This window comes from Nyctibius grandis, chromosome 1 (genome assembly GCF_013368605.1).
Source record: "Nyctibius grandis isolate bNycGra1 chromosome 1, bNycGra1.pri, whole genome shotgun sequence".
NCBI lineage: Eukaryota > Metazoa > Chordata > Aves > Nyctibiiformes > Nyctibiidae > Nyctibius > Nyctibius grandis.
In genome coordinates, this window is record NC_090658.1 from 89,403,373 (window position 1) to 89,429,826 (window position 26,454).

Consider the following 26,454-nt stretch of genomic DNA (forward strand, 5'->3'; position numbering starts at 1 on the left):
AGTAGACATTCCTTGAGAAACCAGAAGTTTTTACTGAAGAGTTCGTTTTGCAAGTTTCAGAAAAATAATAGTAGTTTTAAAAAAAATCTGAACTGTTGAGTTTTATTTTCCTTCCCCTCACCTCTCCCTTTATGTAGCTTTAGTTTGTGGTAATTCTGCAGACACAGCCCTTGCAGTGATCCTGGGAAGACAGATACATGCCACTGCTTGTACTGCTGCTGTCCCCTTCTGTTCAATAGAAATTTATCTTCCTTTCTACTCCCGGTCGCCAACTTTATTCAAGTAAATAGTAGTTAAGCATTCAAGTGTTTTTTCCAGGAAAACAGTAAAGTGCTGGGCACCGATGAAACTTCAACTTGAAAATCCCTGTAACTTAAGACTAATTACTTCTCCTTCCACAAGTATCTCCTTCTCACCCTCCTCCCCAACCACTTCAGAGCGCGACCACTTCCTTGATAGATGGGAGAAGCCTTTTCAGAGTCAGCTGGGACTGGGCATTGGGTGGGATCTGGTCTGTGTGGGGATGCCAGGACTCGGGTGCTGGGGGGTTCACCCCCTCTTCCAGCCCGCTGGCCCCAGCTCTGCTTTCAGCAGCCCTCCCCGTCCCAGAGTGCCTGCCCTCCACGGACTGAGCCCCAAGACCCTTGCGTGGCAGTGGCAGCACAGTGAATTTGCTGTGGGCACACAAACCTTTTACTCCCTCTCCAGTTTTCTTTTGACAGTGACTGGTGTGACAGGTAGCTTTGCTTTAGGGTGGATGGAGGAGTATGACACACATTGCATTAACCTGGGAATACTGAACTACACTGATGGTGTTTCTTCTCTGAAGCTCCCTAGAATAACGGGGAAACAAAGGAACAAATTTGATGTTCCTAACAAATTCCTTGATAAAATCAAAGCAAAGCTTTGACAAAAGCCGGTATTAATTGTTATTTTAAGTCTGTTAGATCATCTTGCTAGTTTTGGCGGAACACCTTTGTGGTGCACAGTTTCATAGAACCACAGAATGGTTTGGGTTGGAAGGGACTTTTAAAGCTCATCTAGTCCAACCCCCCTGCCATGGGCAGGGACATCTTTCACTAGACCAGGTTGCCGTCCAACGTGACCTTGAATGTTTCCAGGGCATTCACAGCTTCTCTGGGCAACCTGTTCTAGTGTCTCGCCACCCTCACAGTAAAGAATTTCTTAGTATGTGTACATAAGTATGCACATACCTGCGATATGATATGGTAGAATAATCACAGAAGTGTTAGTTTATCTGCTATGTAATTCTCCTTTGGGACCTCATATGTCTGGGTGCTATACAAATGCAAGAAGAACATAGTCTTTGTTGTAAGGTGCCTACAGCTTAAAGGTAAGAGGAGTTATGTAATGGGCATAATGTAATTGTCGTGTTTGACATAAAGACCTTCTGACTTCAAAAAAAAAAAAGGCCCACAAACTGTTTTTAGAATTAGAAGGGGAAAAACAAAAAAAGAGGTGTTTTGTGACAATTCAATGCTTAAAGTTTTTAATGCCTGCCTTTATTTTATTTTAGGGTGCTATCGACTGAGTTGCCAGAACATTGCCCTACAAAGCTTTGGAGGGCCACTTCTTAATGGATTGCTGCAGCCTCTTAATTTCTCCGTTGATCCTGTTCCCTGCATCGTGAGGACATTTTAGCCAGCACAGAACCTAGAAAAGTTACATGTAAGTCACGATTCAAATTCCTTTCTATAGAAAGAAAAAAAAGGGTCTTGGGGAGGCAAGGTAGGGGCAGTAAACATCATACTTTAGAAAAATACTGTAAAAGCTGTAATTCAACAGCAAACATTAGGTGGTGAATAAATTGTTATTGAAGTAGTTACTTGCTTTTTTAACCTAAATGGTGATTTGAAGGCTTTTCTAAGTGTTCTGCTACCACAGTAAACCATAGCAAGAAGTACTTAAAATAGCTTCTCTTCACCCCATCCCCCTAATTATGCTTTGTTTTTCTCCACAACTGAGTAAACGTGTTTACTTACCTGGGTGTGCTGTGCTGAAGCTGCACGTGCTCTGCACAAGTTTGGAGGCCATCCTTTGCTCAGCAGGACTGTAGGCATCCCTGTATTTTTCCCCATCATAAAAGCCTTATCCTTCTCCTTTGGGGTTTCCAGAATACATCCCTTGGAGGAGCCCTGTCCTGCTTCTCCTTTCAGCCTGCTGCCCCAAAAGGCTCTTTAAGCATCAGTAGTATCTTCTTTGCCACCTTCAGCTCCTTCCAGGTAGAGTTAGCTGCTCCACCTGGCTATAGGAGGGGGAGAAAGCCATGCACAGATCTACTAGGGACAAAGGGGATTGAGGGGGCTGCAGATGCCTTCCTGTCTCCTCAGCCTGAGTAGCAGCTCCTGGTGCATGTTACGTGCTTCGATTTTTTCTCCTGAGATGGGGAGTGCCTGTGGTGCTGTGCACACATTTCCTCCCCCTTCCTCTGAAACCTCGTATAGCATCAGCCTGGCATGGAATGGGTGGGCTGTTCTAGAGGGGAGAAATTGGTTTGACCCTTTTTAACTTGTCAGCAGTTCTTACCCCAATTCTGGGATGGATCTGCAGGTGGAGGAAGCCTCTGGACCATTATAAGGATGGCATGGATGTGGTGGTCTGTGCTGTCCAGAGGGTGGGACACCCCAGAGCTGCCAAGTTTGGAAAATGCCTTGAGCACAACTTTATTGCATTAATTTTTTAAATAAAACCAAATCTTGTTGTTGTCAGGAGGTTTTTATCTTTTGGATGATGGTATAGAGCAGCTTGGCAAAAGGCCACCTGAGATAATACAGAATTGTGTTTCGCAGTGTGGCACTATGCATGTTCCTGCCCTTGTTCATTCACTATAGTAATAAATTCATATGACACAGTTTAATGATTAATTGGGACAGGGCAGTGAAGCTGACCACAGCACTTAATGCTGGTCAGTTTTTCTTGAATGCTTACTAACACCATTTTTAATCTTAGGAACTGATTTGTGATATTACTTCTAAAAAATAGTAGTACTTTGGAACTGTAGAATTTATATTAGAACTATACCTTCATTTGAGGTATTTTATTTGCTTATGTGACACTAAAAGTGTTATTTAAAACAAGAAAGTCTATTGCAAAAGGAGGACAGGGGTTTTTAATGCATATAGAAATTCAGTTTTTAAAGAGAGGAGAAAATTTTTTCTGATGTGATGAATATCAGCAAAAATAATAGTGAAGTAATAGGCGTTGGAGAAAGGCTGCATAGTAGCAGAATGCACTGTCAAAGAGGCCTTACAAGCTGTTGGTTTGATTTTCTTTTCCAAAAAAAGGAGAGCATTGCCATTTCATTGTGGGGCAGTTATTAATCAAACCCCCGATAGCATGAATCATCTGACTACAGGAGAATTTTAGATCTGGCTTGAAACTTATTTCTAGTGCTTGTCTTCAGGGAAGAAAACTTGAACATACGAGTTGCAACCGCTAGGCAGGCAGAAACAACTTGTTGTTCATTAGTCCTACATAGCACCATTCCCGTGAGGTTTGGAAGCCTTATTCACAATTTTTCGCAGGCTTTTCTCATGATATTTGAAAAACTTATCATTAAGCATCTTGCAGATTCACATTGAAAACCCTTTCAGAGGAGCTAACTTTAAAAATGGCATCCTTCTTAGGGGACTTGATAAAGCTGCCAGAAACTGAATGGACATAAATGGAAAAAATCCCTCTCTTACTGCAAGAAGTGCACAGGAAGTTTTGTCCTGCTGCTTCTTGTGCTGCAAATAATCAGAAGTCTCCATTTACCAACAGTAAAATCAGGTCTGAGGGCCAAATAAACTTGAAAACCAGTGTAAGAATATAGGAGCCATCATCAAATACGTGCTTTCCTTACTTTTTCTTTTTCTTTTTTTTTTTCTTTTTTTTTTTTATGATCATGTGCTCAAGATATGCCAAACTTTTAAAACATGATGTGTGCTCTAACTCCTAGAAAACAAGTGTATTGCCCGGTTGTTGGCCGGGGTTGCACCCGTTGTGCATGCAGATCTGCGTCAGCAGAGGTAGATGCGAGGGCAAACTGACAGTTGCTTACTTAATTTCTCAGTGTTTCCTACTGTCTCACTTTTTTTGATAACAAACTCTACTTGTAACAATTCCTTGTTATAGCAATTCCCATAGAAAGAAGTGAACTTTCCCTTGTTAATTAGCCCTGTTGGAAAGAGCAGTTGCACAAGGCTGACCCAGCTGTAACAACTGTATTCTTCTTGCTTTTCCCAGGGCACAGTGTATTATGGAAACAAGTATACCTTCCTCCTCCGTCCATTTGTTATTTAGTTTTCATAATACTACTAGGATGCTGATTGATGTGATCTCCATAAAAATAATACGCGTTGATGTTTGAATTCAAAGCAGAAGGTATATTCTTTGTTCTGATGGAGCAGATTGCAAAACCCTGTTATGGTGCGTGTGCCAAGATTAAAAAAAAACAAACACATTTCTCCGGGTCCCCTGGGAGTTAATCCTGGGCAGGTTAGACTGCGTGTATTGTAATGAGGGAGTACAGGAATTAGGGAGAAGCTGTGCCCTTCGCTGAGCCACTCACAGTTCGTTACCCTGAACGGTCACTAATGGCAGCACAAGAATGGGGCTTTGCTCCAGCTTTGGGGACATGGCCATGCCTTGGAGCAGACGCTGGGACAGGGCTGCTGGCGTCCCAGCGGAGACAGGTGGCAACTCCTAGCAATTTCCGTGCTCTGTTCATGTTTCTCGCTTTGGTTTACCCCTGTGTCTTCTAAAAGAGGCAAAAATAACATCCTAATCAATGGCATTCTGTATCTAATAAATTGTCCTAATTTGTACTGCTGAGAATTCAGCAATGGCCTTTAAGTGCTTTGTTCGTGGAGAAAAAAGGCAACCCGAAACTCAGAAACCTCTGCACACAAATTTCATATTTGCTAGGCATGAATTCTTCAGAATATTTCAAAATTTTTAAAACAAGATTACTTGAAATCTGTCCTTCCACCATCTGTGGGCAGATGTAAATAATGTAAAATTTTAAGATGCAGATTTTGGTGATTAAATGTCTGTCACTCGCCTACAACCACAGCCTGGGAAAAAATGTATCTTTATTTTAAATCTGCACTGAAAGGTCAGGTAACTTGATTGGATTAAGAAGGAAGTCAGATTTCTGAAGGTGAAGTCCCATCCCATTGAACATTGACTTACCAAAGACTTCTAACTCTCGGTACAAAACCCACTTCCCAAGTGCCACGGCTGTAGCTAAGGACACAGGTGGTTTTATCCCACAGGATTTTGGTGCGAGATGTGGCCATATCTGGATTTCATGATTTTTCTGGTACGTTTTCCTGTTGGAGTGCCAGTTTCGTGGTGGAGAAGGCATTTTCTTACCCATTTTGTGGTACCAACATAGCAGGGCTCTGCACCTCATGCACCGTCACATGGAGCATCTCCTGCCCTGAGGAGCTTCACAACCTGCTGTGGCATCCTGTCCCAGGTGTTGCACTTGCAACAGCCAAAAAGCACTTTCCTACGATCTAGGGGAAATCTTCTTTGCCACTCATTAATCCAGTTAACTGCTGCTGCCCCCCTGTTGAGAATACATAAAGCCATTGGCTGCTGCCGGCACTGCATCTGTTCCCCAGCGTGATCAGGTGCTCCCCAGACCCATCTGTGCCTCTGTACCCGAGGCAGGCTGCACCCCCAGCCTGGGTGGCTGGGGATGGCTTTTGATAAGTGTTTGCTGCAGATATATCTTTTGATTTAATGTATTTTTTATTATATATACATGTGAGTGTATGTATATAAAAATAAAAAATATATATTTATGTATAGTCATATTAAAAAGATACAATTTTTTAAAATATTAAAATATGTATCAGTATGGTCTGAAAAGCACAACTGCGTGTGCACACGTGGGTGGGCGGTGAGCTGACGTCCCTCTCTGGGTGTTTCTGACCAAGAGCCCCGTGCCAGTGGCATCCCCATCCGGGGACACGCAGTGACTGTGGGCCGTACGGCCAGGAGTAACATCCTGCTTGTGTTTAGCTGGTGCGATGGAGGAGGACGGTGGTGTTTGTTGCAGTACGGCACGCTGTACAAAACCGAATTATTCTGGCACCTCTCCCCTTTGCTGCCATTGACCACAGGTTTGTTTGTTCATCACCCCAGTGGTGCGACAGGCAGCGTGGGCACACGGTGTCATTGATCTGTTTACTTGGCGTTTCCCACATGGCCTCCGTGTTGTGGCGAGGACTTTTATTTTTCACTGCGGCAGGTGACAGCCCAGGTGCGTGCGTGTGTCAGCCCAAGGGACTGAGTCACAGCCCTCCCTCCTCCAGGGGACGGCGGCACTTCCCCTTACCAAGGGGGAGATGCCGACCCATCCCCACAGGACAGCTTACCTGCCTGTGTGTTACTTTATTATTCTTTGTTTCACAGAAAGGACTGAGAGATGGTGACAGAGAGATCAACTTTCTCTGTAACCCAAACCAGTGAAAAGTAAAATCCATCTCACCGCATCAGTTTTGTTTTCACTGCTGGTTCAACCTATCCTCTCCCTCTGGCAGAGCCCTGCACAGTCATTCAGTGCCCGGCTTGGGGGTGGTGTGGTTGTTAGCTCGGTGGTGTATGACCCATTTATTTTCATAATAATTAGATATCCATGCTTCTGCAGCGTTCAGCACACGGGTCCTATGACCTAAATCCTCACTCGAAAAGCACACACCTGATTTCAGCGGCGTGCATACAGAGTGGCCGGCTCTGCGCTGGGCTGGCCGGGGGCTGCGGGAAGGCGATGGACCATTGGGTCTAGTGGCGAATTAATGAGCAAGTGCAGGTAAAGGTACATTTTTCCAGAGCTGGCACTTTGTCTTATATTATTTTGTTAAATATTGATTGCTAGCTTACGGGACGTGTTTCCTGTTACGATTTGCAAAGAGTTGAGAAGTAAAAGTGTTGTAGTGGATGCTTTTCTGGCTATAATAACTCGTGTATTCAGAGACAGCAAGGTAATTAATGACATGAGATTGTTCACTCTCCTTTCCCCATCCCCAGACATGTATACTCTTGTTGAGTCTGGTCTTAAGACGGACCTTTTCTTTATTTCTTTTTTACTCAGCTAATTGAGTTAGTTTTCTGCTGGCTTTCAGATGATAATTAGGTTGATGCTTGTGTTGCTTTTGGTAAACGGAAAGAATCAGGCATAGGACAGACAGGAGAGTAAACTGGCATCGTAGTAGACCTGGGAGTTTTAAGTATAAAATTAAAGAGTAATTTGCAAAGTGACTTGAAGTAAAGTGGATTTAAACACAATGAAATCATCCTTGACAGCAATTTGTTTGAAGTTCTTCTACTATTATGAGTGTAAAGGGATTTTTTTTTAATTGCTAGTTTCTGGGTAGAGTATTCAGCATAATTTCTCATAGGTAAATGAAGCGTTAACTCCTTGTACTTCAGTAGTTTGGGCAGTGGGGGGAGAAACTGAGAGTTAGGGAGAGGCACCTGCTCCATTTCATCATTTGAACGTTGGTCAGTGGTCAGGTAACTTAGAGAACTCTACCAGGTAACTGAGAGAAAACAATTAATTAAATGTATGAAAATCCATCAGGATCCTGGACAGTAGATACACACCACAGGCGAATAGCTGTCCTTGATGTTTGACAGAATATAATGGCACTCTAAATACAAACTGGAAAAAAGTAACAGCAGTTAGCTAGTTTGCATCCCGTGTTCAGATGAGCCATGAGTTCTGGGCTTTTTGCGTTTATATACTTTTGCTGTAGGTGTTGGAAGTGTGGGTGGCCATGAAAAAGCAGTGGTTACAATAAGATTTTCCATTTACTGCCCTTTGTGTACAACTAAAAATAAGATTCAAATGCTTCAGAATTTGTAGAGCAAGCATAATCCTTCTCTTAGCTCTGATGACTGGCTCGCTTGCAGCTTCAGCTCTGTCTGGTGAGTCCTAGGCTTAAATGCTTGTAAATGGGTCTGTGTTGGAAGGAGAGGCAGAGTTTACTTGTGGTGTGGTCTAGCTATGTTAATTCATGAACTTCTTATTTTTTTTTAAAAAAAAAAAAAAAGGAGTTAGGCTTAGTGCATAAGCAAGAGGTGGTGATGAAAGAATTTTGGAAGCAGATTTGTTCTGCTCTCTGGAAAAAAGCAGCTTTGGAGAGGACTGAAAGATCTTTAAAATCAGCCCTCCAGAGCTTCACTGGTCTAACTTGGAACTGTTGATCCAGAACTTCATCTTCTGGCAAAGAAAAAGAAAAAGAGAAAAAGAAAAAAAGGAAATCCATACAAATCTGCTGAGCATCAAGAAACAAATTCTCAGGGTTAACTTCTGGCACATAAAATCCTTTTGGTTTGGTTTTTACGGTGACGGTATTGAAATATGCTGTCTTAGTAGCTTTTCCAGGTAGTTGCACCGGTTGGAATCCTCTAAATTAGTTACAATATCTTGAGCTACTAAATCTGTTCTGACCACGTTAATTGATATGTCAGCTCGTGGCCAAGAGAAACACTAAAGAGAGATGTTGTCAGTGTATGCAGGGAAATTCGTAACTTCGTGGTGTAAGCTTTGGTGCTGTCCCAGCTTCACTCACTAAGTAGCCGTGGCATTTCCAGAGAATGAGTGTGCCTGTGCACGTCAGGCTTCTTGGTTTGATGTCATTCTTGCGATGGATGAGTAGAGAGAGCATCTATCCAGGAGCTGCAGAACCAAAGGCAGAGGCTGAAAACTTTCTTTCTGTTGCGTAGCAGCTTGAGCCTCACAGCTTTCTTGTCGCGTCTTGACCTTTCCAGGTTTTCCGGGCTTGGCAGGGTAGCAGAGGTGTGTTGCTCTTGAGAATCAGGCTGCGTAAGACAATAAGTTTTCGCTCTGAGTGACGCCGCGTGGTGCAGAGGATGTGGGGTGCTGGGGGCACTGAGGCACATGCGCTTGTTCCATGGGATAGCCATGCTGTCGGTGGTGAGTCTTTTATTATGCAATACAAAATCCATTTAAATTAGCTTGGTGTAACCCTCCCCGTCTTCTTAGGAGAGCTCGGTGCCTGTCCTTGCTGCCTTACTTTTGTCTTTTTACTTAAACACATTTCTGCTTTTGTATCTGTGTGTGCCTGTTGAACCGGCTCCTGCCCTTGATACAAAGTACGAAAGGCATGAGAGCTCATGCAGTAATCAAGGTTTTAAATATTTCAGGTGAGAACGGGCAAAACTGCAGCAATAATTAGTTTCCACAGCGGTGATTGCTGCAGGGAATTACATCTGTTACAATCGTCTGCATGTCTCAGTCTGTAGGTGACCAGATGCTGATAAGTGGCATAAATGTTTGTTGTCATTTTTTCTGTGGAATTTTCACTTTTCGGTACAGATGTAGAGGTGGGTTCCTCCCCCCCCTCCTTCTTTCTGCTGCTGCGCCCGATGCAGATGAGTTCAAACCTGATGGCTTTGAAGATAACGGCAGGAGAGAGTGTGTCATGCGGCGATGGCACTCACGCGCCGCTCGCCGCTGCCGCACTTTCCAGCTGGGTGAGACACGCTGGTCTTTTCCAGGGGTATCGCCACACAGGCTATTTTTAGAGATGGCACATAGGACGTGTTGTGCAACTATCAGTACCCGCTGCCGGGCTCTTCATTTTTTCCCTTGTATGGTGATGAGGTTTTTAAGGTGTTTACCTTTCTCTTGAAGAGGTAGATGGATCTCTTTTTGATTCTTTTAACCACTTGCAGAGCTACTCTGTGGAGTCTGTGGAGTTGTGTTTTCTGTACACAGTCCAAACGGAACAGTCCTGCATGTGGGCACTAAATTAGGATTAGTATAAGTGACCAAAGCAACGCAGTTGAGATTTTCAGCTGAAGAGCTCTAACAGCCTGTTGGATTGTGTAGCAGAAGAGCTGCTGCCTCGGGAAACCCCCAGCTTGGTTTTTTTAAACTTTCACACAGCAAACAAGCTGCACTCAGGCATTTTTACAGTTGTCATAAACTCTTTCTGTGGCTCTCAGTTTCTGGAGTTTTTTAAACAGCCACGTCGGCTGTCGCTGCTCCCTGTGATGTACGGGAGGTCCCGTGAGACGGCAGCAGCAGGTCCCGGTCAGCCAGCGATCCCCTCCCACGTACCCAGGGGGCACGGCGGATGCTTAGGGATGCCGTGCAGCCTCACAGTGGGAGCAGAGCTGGACATGGCAGTTGACTGCTGGTTACATCTGTCGCTTTCTGGAGGAACCGAGCTGGCCGGTCACAGGCTTCTTTTTGCGTTGAATTAGCAAAAACATTAGCAATAGAGATCTGCTGTAATGGTGTATTTTAAGTGTATCTCTGCTCTGCCAACGTTACTTTTAATGCACTCGGTTAAGGAATGCTTTGGAGGCTGCTGCTAATGGATGAATCTTCCAGAAAATTGGAATTTTCAAATAAGATTGACACTTTGGAGTGAGAAATATAAATCTAATGAGAGTATTTCAGCAGAGGTTTGTAATTAGGAATGAATGGAGGGAATTTGTACGCGCAGTCTGCAAAAGGGCACAATGGAAGGTGAAATTGCACCCTCTGCACTGAATGAGGGATGAAAGCCAATGTATCAGTGTCATGGCATGACAGTGTAGAGTATAAATGATACTGTCACTGAGTGCTGCAGAAGGTATCAAGGGAATTCCACTCCAGTAAATTACATTACTTAGACAGACCTGAAGGCATTGTGTCTGAATGATTGGAGGGAAAAAGGTTGTCAGCACAAAGCAGAAGATATTATAGAACAACTGGCTGCAGGGTTGGAAAGCAGTGTATTTCTGATGTTTACCATGCAAAGCTCTTCAAATGCTTTTTAAAATATTTTTGGTTGAATTATAAATGTATTGATGGAGCAGTAGTATTTTTTGAGATGGTGTTCAGAGCCTGCAGCAAAAGGCTGAGCACGCACAGCTCCCATTTTTTCAGTAGGAATTGGGACTCCTTCAAGACGGGAAAAATACAGTCATACGTTCCCAGCTCAAGCAGTGATCTTTATGCATTGCTTTATTTGGCTGAGGACTTGCTTTTTCGGCTGGATTTTGGTTATGGGCTAATTCTGGCATAGGTTTGTGGGGAGAGGAAGGTTGTTACCATTCTCACTAGCAGTGTCTGGGGCTGGATTGTGGCGAGCAGCAGCAGATCACAGGACACAAACTTTATGGTCTCGTTTAGAGGCACTCAGACAGCATGGCAAGGTCCGTGATGTGGGCAGCTAGGAGCATGATGTCATGGTGACAGTGCAGCAAAAATCCAGAGACTTCATCCCTTTCAGCATACATGCGCTGGCGCATCGTGCGTTATGTTTTACTCGTTGCCTACCCAAACCCACTGCTAACACTGCCTTGCTTCCCCCAGCCACAGTGATAGTGTTGAGTGGAATAGTTATTTCTCACCCTTTTTTTTTTCCTCTGTAATGACCTACCACATCCACCCTCACAGACACAGTACCTCAGAGACAGGGCTTAACTGCTTCTCTGTCTCTGACCTTACATGCAGACAACACCTACAAGCTCCTGTCATTTCCTAGTTTGCTTGTGGGTGAGACAGCCCAGCCCCCACAGCTCTCCCAAACTGTCGCTCGACAATAAAACGGCTTCTCCCCGAAGACACTGTGTTTCACTCCTGCAGCGCGTAAGAAGCCCTGCCTGCCTTGGGGCTTCTTGTAAAACTTCACTAGACTTTGTGCTGCTTAAAAACATATTTTTCCACTTGCCAACTCATGAAAAGCATCACTGAAAGTGCATGCTGTAAATAATGATAAGGGAGTGGGCTTCCTTCCTCCTCTCCAAAACTTGATTCTCAGCAAAGCCCACACACTGCAGGAGGATGGACATGCAGCACAGTTAAATTAGCAGTCCTCAGCGTAGGCTTCTTTACCTGGAATACTGTTGCAAGATGTGGGAGCATTAACCAGGAAATATGGCCAAACTGAAGGGTACTGACTCTGGGAAGGTTGCGGTTCAAATGCTTCCATGGAAATAGCCTGTCCTCCTCAAGATGCAGGATTCAGTCCTTACAGCCCGTAGCTGGAAACCATAGCATCAAACCTACAGGCAGTGTGAAAAAGCAGTGAGGCATCCGTGGAAAAGAAAATACCCTACGTGGGATGGGATTCAATAGTAGAGCAATTTATTAGCGGGTCGTGATCATAGCCAACAGTGAGTGGGAGGAAGCCAAGTGTAATTTGTATCTGTATTTCCCGCATTAGAACTGGGCTGGAGTGGCCCAGTGCGTAGGACTGTGTCTGTCTGTCTGGTTAAAAAGGGGAGTTAAGATGTAAGAGATGTAAAGTTTGTCCTTAGACCATCATTGCCATGGGACACTACTATGCCTGCTTAAGCACCCATTTGTAGTAGTATTAAAAAAACCCGCCGTCGCTCACTTCTCCTGTGGTATTTTGTGTTAAAAGCTGGCATTTTGACACATCTTTTTTTTTTTTTTTTTTTTTGCATGTTGGGAAGGCAAATGCTTTTTTTTCTGTTCAGTGTCATTCCTGTGGGCATGATTGAGCCACGTTTTCAAAGTGTGGCTCTTTGTAGTCATCCATCAATCCACAGAAGACCCATTTGTTCTCGCTGCCCTAGCTATCCATATGATGCCCTTTTCCTCTTCCCACACCGGTCCTGTGGCACAAACGCCTATAACCAGCACCTGTGAAGTCACCAGGGTCACTCATGGGAGTGATGGATGCCAGACTGGATTTCAAATGCTGCAAAGTTCTGTGGTTGCAAGAGTGGGGTAGAGCAGGAGAAAGAATAACCAAACTCTTCGCCTTAGGGAAGACTGAGAGACTGACCAGTATTGCTTTAACTGAGAGAGATATTGAGCCTGCTCAGTCAGATCTGTATCCCCTGGCAAATGTATTTTGTTGTGTAAATCGCTCCCGCCTGTCCCAGAAGACTATTGCTATCTCTTCCTGTCTTGTGCAATGGATTTCTAAATAATCAATCTTTGCACAGGAAAGTTGTGGTTCAGTAAGCCCAGCTTGCTAACGAGTCAGTGGTTTGATCTTAATTCTCACTACTAGTGCTTTTGATAACACAGGGCTATGAAGTTTGACATAGCAGAAACTTCTCTATAAACTCTGATTTGCTTGCCAAAAAGTCAGCCCATTACCGTTAATTCCCCTCTTATCATTAGTGTTATTAAACTGACGATTGATGTGTAAAAACTGCCATTTGCATGAAGTTCCCAAAACTGCAGTAAAAGAGACTTTTGTTCTGACTTGGTAAGGAGAGGGGGAAAAAAAGGCAAAATAATGCTAGTTCTAACAGCAGAGATGTTCATATAAAGACATGTTCTGAACAATAAGATCGTTTATCCATCTATGACATAAATACATTGGAATTTAAGTAATGAGAGATCTTGTGAAATGCAGCAAAACGCACACCACCGGCATTGTGAAGTGTCCCTTCTCTAAAGCCCTGTTCTCAGGGAAAAGCAGCTTTACTTTTGCTTTGAAAATCCATTATCATGAGCGTTTTTTTTTAAACACTTGTCTTAGTGCAATATTAAAGCAATTTTTTATACTCTAAGAGCAGCTCTTTCGTAAGGTAAAGTGCAGTCCCGTGTGTATGTAATTGCGGTTTATAATACTTCTCACAATCCAAATTTCCCTTAAATTAAGAAAAACACTCGCCTTTTTAGGCTTTCCTTTTCCTAATTATTTTTTGTTCTCCCCGTTTTTCTTCTCTAAACGATCCCTTTTTAAAAATCCCTTCTTAGGAGGAAAAAAAAAAGGCATAGAACGCTTTCTGGATTCATTGCAAAACACTGCTTGAAGGAAGCATTTTAAGAGTTTAGGTTAAAAAGTTTCTGCCTCTTTCAAACTCCATGGGTGACATTGCTATTCTGAGAGGCAGTGCCATCTGCTTGTTCAACCAAAAAGCAGAGATGTTCCTAATTCTAGCATAGACTTTTGGGTTGATTCCACATAAAGTTCCCGAGCGATCTTCGCTTGCATTTGCCCTGTCTATAAGCTGGGGAAGGCAAGGCCACACACCTCTTCCACCTTCACAGCTCCTGGAGGAATGATGTTCAGCTCATGGTCCACGATGAGTAAGACATGGTTGTTCACAACGGGCACAGTCCATCATGACATATGAGATCCATAATTCCTCCCCATGGGTGTTCACATTGCAAGAGCTATAACAAGGAGAAAAAGAGAGCAACATAGCGCCCAACACCTGACATGCCTCAGGTGGCTGCTACCTGCAGGTGAAGAAAAGGGTGTTTGGGGGAGGCTTGGTTGGGTTTTGTTGGAGGAGTTGAGTTTTTGTTTGCTTTTGAGTAAGAAAGAGAGGAAGGACAAATTTTCTGGGGTTTTCCTTGCTTTTTGGGGAAAAAAAAACAGGAGGACAAGGTTTCCTGGAGCACAGATCAACCATCTACCAGCTAGTACAGATGTAATGGGTACGGGTGCTAGGGAGGATGGTAAGACTAGGTGGGTTGGAACGACAGGACTTGTAGGGAGTGCAGATGGGTTGAAGAAAGAGTATGTAGTATGTACTACGAGTCCATGCAAATGGCACAGGGGAACATGGAAATGTGCGGTTACTGTAGTCCTCTATAGGTGATGAAGGCATCTCTCTGAGATAAGCAAGATTTAAGTCTATGTTATATTGCTGGAGTATTTGCAAATACATATGTATCATCATTACAATATCTTCCTGACTGGCAAAATGTTTCATCCAATCTCTGTTGACAGAAAAGATTGCTTACTGATAATTGCTTTGCTTAAGTGTCTGATAATATGCCAGAAATGAGAGCATTCTCTGTTAGGTCATCTTTAATTATGCATGTACCACCTGTCAGCTTTGAATCTGGAGAAGATTAGTGTTCTAGTTGGATTTAGAGTAGGGGAAAGAAGAGAGCCTTCAACAAGAGGACTAGGCTGTTGCAAACAGCGTGCCTACGGCGGAGTTTCACAAGCAGTCTCCTCATCTTCCCTAGTCATGGATACTGCTCTTGGCACATGCGGAAATATTTGAAATATTGCCTAAGCTTTCTGCCGTAGCGATGGTTTTCACAGGAAGAGGATTTCAGACCATCTGTTGCGTTTCCTAGTTTTCCTTTTTCCCCATTTCAAAGGGAGAGGGAGTGCTGAGGTGGGGGAGGACACGCAGCAAGTCATGGCTCCTTTGGCGGTGCTGGGAGGAAATCCCCCCCCGAAAGTCTTGTGAGGGGGTTATTCACTTACCACCAATTAAAGTACACAGTAGAACTAGTCAGGCCAATGAAGACGTGCCAATCTGATAGGAAATTAAGAGCTCAAAAGAATGAAAAACAATGAGGATGGGTGCTTTGTGGAAAACCTCAACAGGGAGAGATTGTAAAGGTCTCTGAGGATATTAAATTAACAGGGTTGCCATTACCAGGCCTACTTATGATATTAAAAATTACCTTGGAGAGGAAATTTATCTTTGTATAGGGTGGGGAGGCAGTAATTGTTTGAGAATAGTTGAAGGGATTTTCAGTTCACCAGAGAACGCTAGCTGTTTATTTGATACAGTAATAGACTTTAGGAATCTCCTGGGTTTTCTGGTCTCCTTTACTCTGAGGCCAGTCTGGAGAGCAGGGAAAAGATGGTTGATTGTCCTCTGAAGTGCATCGTTTGTACTGGAAAACAGGAATGGTCTTTGTTAAACTTCTCACCTGCTTTCGGCAGAAGAGAACATCACTTGCACTGTCAAATGTTGGTCCTGCTGCTTCTTGCCTATGTATCTGAGTGGCCCGCACTTCCCCCTCTCTGGGATTTTGGTTTTCCAGCTTCTGTCATCACTGCCTCAGCCTGCTGGGAAGAATTCCTCAGTTACACTGGTTAGCTGATGCTGATCGCTTTTCCTGCTAATACCTTCAGCCAGTGCTGTTTCTGAAAATCTGGGATTTGGAACAGTAGGTTAATTTGTAAAACAACAAGAACGAGCGAAGAGGGACAGATGGCTCTGGATGCAAGAGCGTGTTTCTGTTCATCTCCCACTTGGCTTTTGCTGATGCTTCATCGTTGCACAAGCATTTGAGGCTGTTGTTTTGCATTGGTTAAGCGGTAGTTGCTCCTTTGCTGCAAAGATTGGCCCATGGCACTTGTAATCTCCCTCCCTCTGCTCCCGTGGGGCTCAAGGGCAGGTTCCCTCTACAGATGCTGGCAGTGCGTTTGCACCCGAGGACATGGAAAGGGTTTGGGACGTGAGTGGATTTTCTGCTCCTAAATCTGGCTGTGTTTTTCCTGACCTTTTCTCCCAGCGACTGCGCTGGATGAAGCTTGCCTGATTATTCCTTTGCTGGGGATAAGGTTGCCAGACTCACCTTTCTTTGTTATTCCTGTGTAAATGATGACAACTTCTCCGTCCTCTGTTGTGCTGCAGGATTTTGCTCAATTCTTAGACAGAGTCAGATTCAGACTTTCTTGCTTCTCTCTCTCTGGATAGTGGTTCCACTAGCATCACCTGGATGTAGTTGAACTTTACAGAGCTGAAATGGAAAAGTGTGGGAGTGTGCCACAACCCTTTTTGCTCACTCATGATTCATTCAGCCTTTCTTTCCACCCTCTATTGCATGCTAAAGGGCTCTCCAGTCTAGCAGTGGTCACTGGAAGACACCTCTTTCGTACAGGCTCCTTTGTTAAGTACGAGGGTGTATGCATCTAATTATCCTTGTGCTACTGCTGAGTTGTGCAGCACCACTGGGCACTGCAGGAGATGTCCCATTCACCAGTTTGAGGGACAACCATACTTGAGTGAATGCAGTACTCTGCTTTTGTCCCTGAAAAACTGGGCAACTAGATGAGATTTAAGGATACCTTTAAGGATTAAAGAAGGATTTACTTAAAACCAGACTTGAAATAATGAAGGAAAATTGCCAAAAAAAAAGAAAAAGAAAAAAACAGCATGCCCTAGCAATGAATTTTCTGAGCTCTTCTGGCTTGTGAGACGTGGCTTACATAGTCCTTAGGTCTGGCTGGTCCTGGAGGCTCTTTCGTGCCCTGTACTTTACAGATGATTACTTAAACTACCCAGAGCAGTTTTTCTGGAAAGCCTTCCTGTTCTCGAACCCAGGATGGCATCAGCTCCCTTTCCCCTCTTACGACTACCTGCCCTTTTTCTCTCCTGGACTCCTCATTGAAGCTTGTCCAGTGCCTTGGTCACAGGAGGGGCTTCAGCTATGTTATTCATTTCTCACAGGGACATTTGTTTAACTTTTCTCTTGTAACCATTGGTGTGTTGCTGATTTTAGGCTTCACGCTTTTTCTCTCTCGTTTCACTCTTGTAAAAACGCTACAATAAAACTTTTCACATGTCAGATTTAGTATCTGTTATAGTAGAGACTTCATACAGGATTTGTACTTTTCCCTCCATAGCAGTGCAACACTGCTTGATAGTGAAGCTGGTGAAATTCAGAGCGATGTGTTTACATTGAGATATCCGACTGTATACACTGCTAATTTTAAGAGGAAGGGGAACCCTTATTGGGATAATTAGTTTTGCCATATTTATAGACATGACCTCTTGCTGAAGCATGTTTTTCCTGACTCCCGAGTCGGCTGCTGACAGACGGTATTACAAGAGTTCATTTGAGTCTCATGGTCCGTGTGTGCTTATGTATACTCAGCACAGACAAGATGAAGCCACGGAGAGATAATGAAGGCAGCGATACTAAAACCTGTAGCAATGCCCAGTAGTGAAGCATTTGAACAACCAGCGTGGCCAAATTCCAGCTCCTGTCTAGGCCATAATGATCAGGAAAATCGCCTTGTCCTTTAGCTGATTTTACCAATCTGGACAAGTAGCCAAGAAGTCAAGATAATCACCTCTCCCTTACCTACAGCTCTGACAGTGGCAGCACAAGCTCCTAAATCATGTGGTTTGCCTGTACCCTCACGGCCCACTGGTAAATAGGGATACTGCTGTATCTCCCTACATGCCCTTTGGAGGCGTAGAGGCAAAGCGCTGTGTGGAACACATAAGTACCGCAGTCAGGTTTTGCAGTCTTTCTGCTGCAAGTCAGTTGATGACACAGTACTGTAGATCAATGGTAAATACATGCAGCCTTCTCAAAAAGTTCGAGTGGGCAACTAGAGCGAGGCAAGTGGTTGCTTTTACACTTTGGTTGCAGAGCATTTGGGGAGGGATTTCAAGGAAACCTCTCGGTAGCAGGAAGCTGCTGCTGCAGGTGTTCAATGAACGAGCTGCGTAGTTGTCTTCTGCACCTGGTGCCTCCTTCCCTGGGCTGCTTAATAAATACACGAGTAGCCATTATCAGCCATGCTCCGTTTCTTTCGCCTGTGCTAATGTGCTGGTATTTTGTGTCACATCAAGTGAGGAGGGGAAGTGGCGATACAAAGCGTTTTTTCCCTTCCCTTAAATAGGATTGATGACCACAGCTTAACAGCATTCCAAGAAAAAGACATTTGATCGAAGGTGGCCAGAGCCTCACCTGAGATGCTGCATAAGGACGTTCATCCTGATAGTAACTTGCCTTTGCCATTTCCAGAGCAGACGTTCCTATTGCAAATCCTGTGTTAGCTCGCTGAAGTTGGTGTGCACACAGATATATAAAGGTGCCTCTTTGATTTCCCTCCAGGCTGCCTCCCGCACCTCCCACACAGGCCCAAGGCCTGCATGGGATGCCTGCACCGTGGGCAGCTCCATCTCAAGGGGGTTCCTCCAACAGCACCCGCTTGGTGCCCTTTGGTGCCCCTTCAGCCATGGGGGAGTCTGCTCTGCTGCGCAGGAGCACTGGCGAGCTTTCTGCACACCGCAAGCTGGAATTCCCTCTGGGCCACTGCGATGAATATTGCAGAAACCTCGACGAGCAGGGGAAGGCGTCGTGCTTTTACGGGCAAGGGCTTGCCAGTTTGGATCACGTCTGTTGTGTTGCGGAGGGCAATATTGCTCTGGTTGCAGTGGGTTAGTGGAGTACTAGCAAGTCTCATTTGCAGGGGGTCCTGGGCATCAGTCTCATCTCATCTGTCGCCAAGAGAAGGAATTTACTCTGACAACTTCTGCAAATGCTGGTTTCACTTTTGTTTTTTGTTCCCCAGCCGTGTCCTTTGTTTCTGAACACTGTTTACGTACCGCAGATTTTTTTTTAGGTGCAAATCGATTAGCTTTAATTTCTTTCTCAGCTACCTGATTTTTATCCCATTGCTTCACCAGCATCCTGTTATTAATTCACATGATGCATGATAATGCGATGTGATATCCCTCCCTAGTTAGCAAAATGTTAGAATAGCTGTTGGCAGCTTCTGGAAGAGTAATTAGCAAGTAGGAATTACTCAAAGATGTGCACACTAGCCTAAGTAGGCATTTCCCAGCTGTCTGCAAGTTCAAAAACTAGTAGGGACTTTTCAGGCTCTAACACAAGATTAATTACTTGCTACTATAAAAAAAAATTTGCAAAAATGTGTAATGTGCAATTGGGGCTGCTGTGTTTTGTTCCTTAATTTGAAAGTAGACTTCTTTGTCACAAAGAACAGGATTTTTACAGTATTTGGTAGTCATTTTCCTGAGGAGGCGAGCCTTTTCATTACAAGGGGATGTCAAGCTCAAACTCAAAATAGTAAGGTGCCTAAGAAAGCGCGTAGGGCTTTGTGTACATCAGTCCTCACGCTGCTGGGCGTAGCACTGGCTTGCATGGGGATGGCACGATGCAAGCACCTTTGTGCTGGCTGCCTGAGCCAGGATCCCCAGCTCCGTATGCATCCTGGCGTAGCCCAGGACATCAGCGTTTCCTTTCTCTCTTTCTAATGTGCAGGACTTTCTGTCCACGGTGCTTTCTTTAGAAAACCATATGCACTGCTGTGCCTCTGTTTTGCATGAAGAAGCCCACGTAAATCAAATATAGCCGCGCAGCTGTGCTAAAAGCCTCCTTTTTATCCACAGGCGGCTATTGTCAGCCAGCTTTTATTTCTCCTCTTTCCTATTCTGTTGCTCCTCCAGGATCAGCCTGAGGGTGGCTGGATTTTTGTTTGCTTTCTGCCGTAGGGTAGTCAGTCTCTGACAGTGCGATGGAGAGAGGGGGCAGGCAGAGAAGTGTACGGCTGGTGCACTCGGACCGCTTGACAGTTTTATTTTAAACTCAGGCCCTTCTTGCCACCTCCGTAGCCTCTTCTGCTCTCTGCCTTTCACTTGACATCTCGTGCCTAATTCTCTAATCAGCTGGATTATTGTCTTTTGGCACCATGTCCTCACCCACTCTCCAGCCGCTTCCCAATGATTACCTCTGCCCTCTCATCTCTCCTCTGCTCTGACACTTCTCCCTGTTTGCTTTTCTGAGTGCCTGCCACTTTCCTTCCCCTCGCCTCCCATTGAAAAAGCAGCATCCCACCTCCCAGTGGGGGAACAGACAGTTTCCAGGAACCTTTTTCTTGGTGTCGCCTCCATTCCCACTGCTCTTTCAAGCTCCTTGGCAGTCATTCCCCTCTCTGTTCTGGTCAGTGCAACCTCTCTCTGCTGCCTGCCCACTCTTTTCTGCTCCCTCACAGCATCCTTAGTACTCATCGTAATACGCAATGGCTTTATCTCCAGCTTCTTCAGTTTCTTTTTGCTCAGTGAAAACACTGGAAAATAGCCATTCTTTCCCACAATTTGTTTCCCTGTTCTCACCTCTGCCCCTCCCCTGGAGACAGCGGGGCCAGGTCTGGACTCCTGCCCCCTTACTACAGACCCTTCTCCTTTGAAACTTCTCCAGCCATCCCTCTTCCACCTTTCCTTCTGTGTAACTCGTGATCTGTAAGCCCCCAGCCTCTTCAGCCTCCTCTCTCTCCAACATAAGCCTGGTCCTTTCCTTTCTTTTATCTTGAACCCTTCCACTCATCCATAATAACGCAATTTTAACATCTTTGTGGATGTTGCTTCTCGCTCTTCCCCATCTCTTCAACTTTTCACCGTTGCCTCTGGATTAGTTGCATTTCATAGGTTTTTCACGTCTCTTTCCGTCTTTATTATTACTAAAAACATTTGCACAAACATCCTTTTCAGGATTTTAATTTTTCCTCTTGCTTATGCTCCTTTTGGAAAAATTCTTGCCTTCTCTCATGCAGGAGAGAAGAATGCATGTGTGTGTATGTACTTCAGGCGAGAAATGCATGGAATAATGGCTACAAAGAATACTGAGCCACCAAATTTGTACAGAGTTAAAGAAGTGTTTCCTTCTTGATGTAAGTCTGGGTAGCTCTATTGATAGGACTTCCCCAAACACCCTTTTAGTAGAGATCATATCATTTTTTAATGTTTGGAAAGCTCATGCCAGGCAACATGGGCTATTCCAGAAACATGCAATGACACTAATACGTATTTTCTGAGAGATATTAATTAAACATTGTGCATATGTGTGCACGTATATATATACACACAGACATGTACATGTATACAAATATATAACTATATGCCTATGCATATACATGTCTGTTTTTAAGACACCAGATTGGAGCATAGTATGCTGTGATGGAAGAACATCATGTCATTCATAGCAAAGTAGTGACTGTCCTGTATTTCATCAAGCAACAAGTATTTTTTAAAGCATTTTCACATTGCTTTGAGCATATAACCAAACTGTGTCTTACTAGGACTTAAATTCTTGAAGTAATGGCATGAATCTGTAGACATACCTATCTGATCTTGATTTCTGATAAGTATAAATTAGCTGAGCCTATTTCTGCAAGACCTGAATTGTGCTAATGGCAAAATCTTCATGTAGTCTGATAGTGGAAAATTATCTCTTCCTTCCATGAAGCTATGTCACTATGTGGTCAAGTTAGTCTAAAAAGACTGGATTTGGTCCTGCATAACAATATTTGCATTCTTCTGACAGTCCAAGAAACACAGTACATTGATTTAGTTAGAAGATATGTGGAGTGATTTTTTTAAAAATAATTATTTATTTTTTATTGCAGCCTGCAATATAGGTTAAGTACGGGTAGGGTAGCCAGAAGTTGAGGGGGAAGAAGAAAAAAATATGCTTGTTTTTACTTTGCGGACTGTTCTCTTTTACATGTGTACGGAGAGACAAACCCCCTGGCAAGCACTAGAGTTTGCCATCTAGTCCCCTTTTTAGCACAAAAATTGCTGGATGGGGTTGCAAGTGCTGGGAAGTATTGATTGTTTCCTAGCATGCTATTTGTATTACATATTTTAGATAATAATCAGTAATGCTTTTAGATTAGTTTCGTTTGAAATACTAATCAAAGAGCTTTATAGACTCCCCTCTTTATATATAAACGTGTCAGTCTCCAATGGGGCAAATGAATTTTAGTTTATCCCAGATTGTTTATACTGTATAATTATTAATCTGTAGTTTAATCTCCTTGTCTTCATGCTTTTATGGCTTGATCCTACTTGTTGCAGGGGATCGCAAATCTCATTAAAGGGCATAGATTAAAGACACTCAACACCTTGCCAAATAAGTGCTGGAATGTGCCAACTTAAGTCCTGTTGCATATAGACCTGCCAGTGCTTCTCACTCTACATGTGCAACAGAAATAGGACTGCCTGCCTTGTATCCTGTCCATTTCCCTCTACAAAGCCGTATTTTGAACCACAGTAGGTTTGCCAGACTTCAGGTGCACAGGATCACAGTTTTCTTGCTGTCATATTCTCTCAGCCTGTAGTTGGAAAACCACCACCAAAGTTTTTAAGCTGAGAGGGAAGTAAAAAGGAAAACAAAGTTTGAAATTATGTGTGGATTTTCCGATGTTCAACATTTTTCTGAGCTCATCTAAAGCTCTGGTGCCCCCATGCTGTGGAGCAAAGACATGAGATCTCAGCTGGAGAGTGGATTTGGGGCCACAGGTGCAGTCATTGCTGTTGCTATTCCCATGGAAATCCATCTGACCGGACAGAAACTTCAGAAAAGAAAGCCCAGGGCAGCTGATGGCTTCTACTTAACGCTGCCTCAGAAATCTATTTTCTGACAAACCAGGGAGACCTGCAGAGCTGCGCTCTGCTCATTCCGTCTGTATTTGGTGCGGCATTGCAGACTGCTCGGTTGTGATTTTGCAGACCAGTGATGGTCAGCCAGCACCGCTTGGGAAGCAGAAATCTCGTGTCTGCCACCCTCCTCCTGACCCACATGGGCTTGAGAGTCAGGTTACACAATGGCACCTTTAGTTTGTTTAAGTAAGGAAATTATGCACAGAAGCTGTGAAAAGAATATAAGGTTGTCAAGTCAAGAGAGAAATGTTATAACATCGCTGGCTCAGCCTTCAATTGGATCCTGTGCACATGTAAATTTGACAGCCTTTAATTGCACGTCTCCAAGATCTATGGAGAATATACCTTCTCAATTCACATCAGAAAAAGCACACAGACTTTTTTCTTCTCAGAAAAAAAGCATTTGCTTGTACATCAGATGTCATTGTCTCTTGAAGATTGTCCAGACTGTAGGTTTGGGGTACATTTCATTAGCCAGGCAAAGCTTCTGTAGGTCATAGCTTCCTGAAACACATCCCTGAACAAACCTGCCGTGGTCCTGAAAGTAGTGTGGCAATGGTGATGGCCACCATGGGGACAAGTTCCTCACTGATTTGTTTTGTAGTTGCCCTCAGATATGGTACAGTCAGATGTCCTGGAGTGTCCGTCCCCTTGTGAAAGGAGAGGGAAGGCAGAAGGTAGGAGCAGGTTGCACTCACCACGCTGCTGAGGGTAGAGAATGGCTTGGGATTTTGTGGGTCTCCAAGCTATGGTCTGCAGAGACTGGGGAATGTCTGGTTTTGGTGGCCTCTTTCTCTACCAATAGTACATTCCACTTGAAGACAAATGAGCAAATGGGGGCTGTAAACTAACCATGGAGGGACAGGGTGACATATACCCACCCACATAAACCAGCTTTGTGGTGCTTCCAGTATTCGTAAGTCTGAACCATTAGGGTTGTACAAGAATCACATTGTTTGACTTTTTATTAGCCAGGTTCTTAACATTATTGGAGAGGCATAAGAGAGTGGCACATGAGCAGGAATTCAAGAGTTTCAATGGGAGTGGTTCTCTTAAAAACAGACTGGAAAATAAAGGTTTACAACTTGTTGCATGAGAAAATGAAGCAAGAAGGGAAGCAGTTTGTCAAACGCTTTTATTTGTGGATGGTCTTAAATAATGTGAATCACGGGACCTCAAATCCCGTACAGTGACCTTGTGCAAGCAGAGTACACCACCTACAAGGAGGTTATAAATTTATGCATGCACTGTACTCAGAACTGAAAAAGATGTTTTCCAAAGTTAGAACCTGTTGTGTTGGCATAACATTACATTTGAAGTAAAAAGTGTTGAACGCACTGGGATTTGTGGAAGAATATTCTGCCAGCTGCTCAAAATTATGATTTTATACTGCCATCAGTAACAAAAAACGTTACTCTAATGAGAAGCCATTCTGGTTAAATGAGGAAATAGAAGTTGTGATAAAACATTAATTAATTGAGTATCAAAAAAGGGAAAATAGAAAAGGCAGAAATGTTCCCTAGATGGTTTTTGTATTTGAAACAGTGGAAGAGGATGTGTCCATCCTGTGTGGTGATGTGGAAAGAAGAGAAAGTTTGCTGCTTATAGCAAAGGAGGATCTGAGACAGGCAGGAGTGGTTGAAATTAAACATTTTCACATCCTAGTAACTTTTACATCCAGGAATCTTAAAGGAGGTAGCTGAAAAGCTTTGTTAAGTGGCTCTTAATTTATAATAAATCTTGGGAAACAGGGGAAATTCCAGAAAATTGGAGGGTTGCCAACTGTATTTCCGATATTTCAAAAAGATAAAAGGGATGTCCCGGGGAACTGAAGGCTGGTTTAGCTTGACGTCAGTCCAGGGTAAAATAGCGGAACAGCTATTTCAGGATCTGTCAAGAGAGAACTTGGATGCTAAAGGTATAGATAATGCCACTAACAGTTGAAGAGAGAGCTTGTGAAACAAACCGCTGGTTTTCTTTGCTCTGCTGGGATTGCAAGTCTTCGTGATAAAGGCAACTGTTGATATTGCCTTTAGGAGGCCGGATTAGGTGGTCCTTTCTGCCGTTCGGGTTTGTGAACCCTATAAGGAATGCCCTGAGATGAAAACTCCCATGACAGAGTGCACTAATTCAAACAGAAATAATCAAGCCACTCTTTCCCTGGGATAAAGCATGGCTTAGTTTTGGGTTTTGCATGTTTTTTGATTTGATTTGATGCTTTTGTAGCTTTAAATGTGTTGAGTACATTGTAGTTCTCTGCGGGCAAAGAAACTAAACAAACTTCAAAAAGCTGCATGAAAAGCTCAACAAACAATGTAACTATACTCAAACAGAGATAAAATCCAAGTTCTTCTTATAGCAGCCTTTGCAGCTTTAATCCCTCATTCTTTACCATGGCAAAGAAGCTTTCATAAGCTTCTCTGGATCTTACAGGAGAAGGAAAGCTTGTCTTTGCCTTCTGCTGTCTTTGCAGTCCTCTACGAAATTATAGGTGCAGATGCTACGTTGGCTGTACTTACCCTCAGAACCAGGACCCAAATGCATCAGATCTTTTCTTTCTCTCTCGGCTCCTTCAGACTGCAGTTGCACTTAGTCAAAATACCCATTTCTGTCTCACATCCTCACCGCTTGCCCTGACTGTAGCCTGGTAGGTGTTGGCAGCAGAAGTGATTACTTTCTGTGCACCGTTCTCTGGAGGATGATTTATTGTCTGCAACAGGAAAGGCAGTTTAATTCCAGAATAAGGGCCAGTCCCTGGATAGAGAGACCTTTGAATAGGACTCTAGGCATGTGTCAGACTGAGGATGGTGGGAAGACTTGCAACTCTTGGTTAAACCTTCCAATAAAGAAATGGCAATTCTCAGATCCTTGCAGAATCAAAAACACTGTCAGAATCCCTTGGCGTAATCCAGGTATCCCCTTGGCACTTGCTCTGAGAGTTTCCAAACAGTCATTTCAGTGACCTTCTGATCATTTGATCATTAGAAAAACATGTGAAAATTGTTTTTTGCATATGTTGATAGGCCTTCCAAGGTTCAGACCTGTAAATCTGTGCATCCTAATGCAGTAGTCGCTAGAATTTATTTATTTATTCATTTATTTTTAGATTAGTAAAAATCTATGATTTAGCCATAAGGAAACATTTTTCCTTCAGCGCATATGTTGTCAAAGGAGAACATTATGGTTGGTATCTGTTTGGTTGTGGAAAACGCTGCACAAGCAGATAGCGGCCCAGTCTTCAAGGAGAAGGTGACACCTGTATTCTTTCCCAAGAGCAGAAGGTGTGAAGTTATACCCTACAAAATTCTGTCCCAAATTTAACGCAGTGACCTAGTGCATGCGTCCCTGCTCTTCACACGTTAATCACAACAGACATGTTCCTAAGGACATGCCAGTTTGTGTCCCAGGGAAACATGAAGGATATTCTAAACACCTGCTAACTTGCAGCAAAGATGAAGAGCTTGCATTTTAGGAAAAAAAAAAAAAAAAAAAAAAAAAAGCAGCAGATTTTTCCCGTAACAACTATATAGT

The 26,454-nt window shown here is 43.6% G+C and overlaps 1 protein-coding gene across 3 annotated transcripts in view; it reads left to right on the forward strand.

Annotated features, from left to right (window-relative positions):
- The window catches only part of BACH2 (BTB domain and CNC homolog 2), a 199,010-nt gene that overhangs the window by 112,977 nt on the left and 59,579 nt on the right, over positions 1-26,454 (forward strand). For 2 of the 3 annotated variants that reach the window (XM_068413191.1, XM_068413199.1), the window contains one exon: positions 1,538-1,689. Coding sequence is in view for 1 of the 3 variants with exons in the window: in XM_068413181.1 (XP_068269282.1) it covers positions 8,921-8,956 (36 nt within the window). In the remaining 2 variants the exon portion in view is untranslated. Of the gene's footprint in view, positions 1-1,537; positions 1,690-8,903; positions 8,957-26,454 lie in introns of those variants that run through there. The other variant, XM_068413181.1, reaches the window with a different exon arrangement.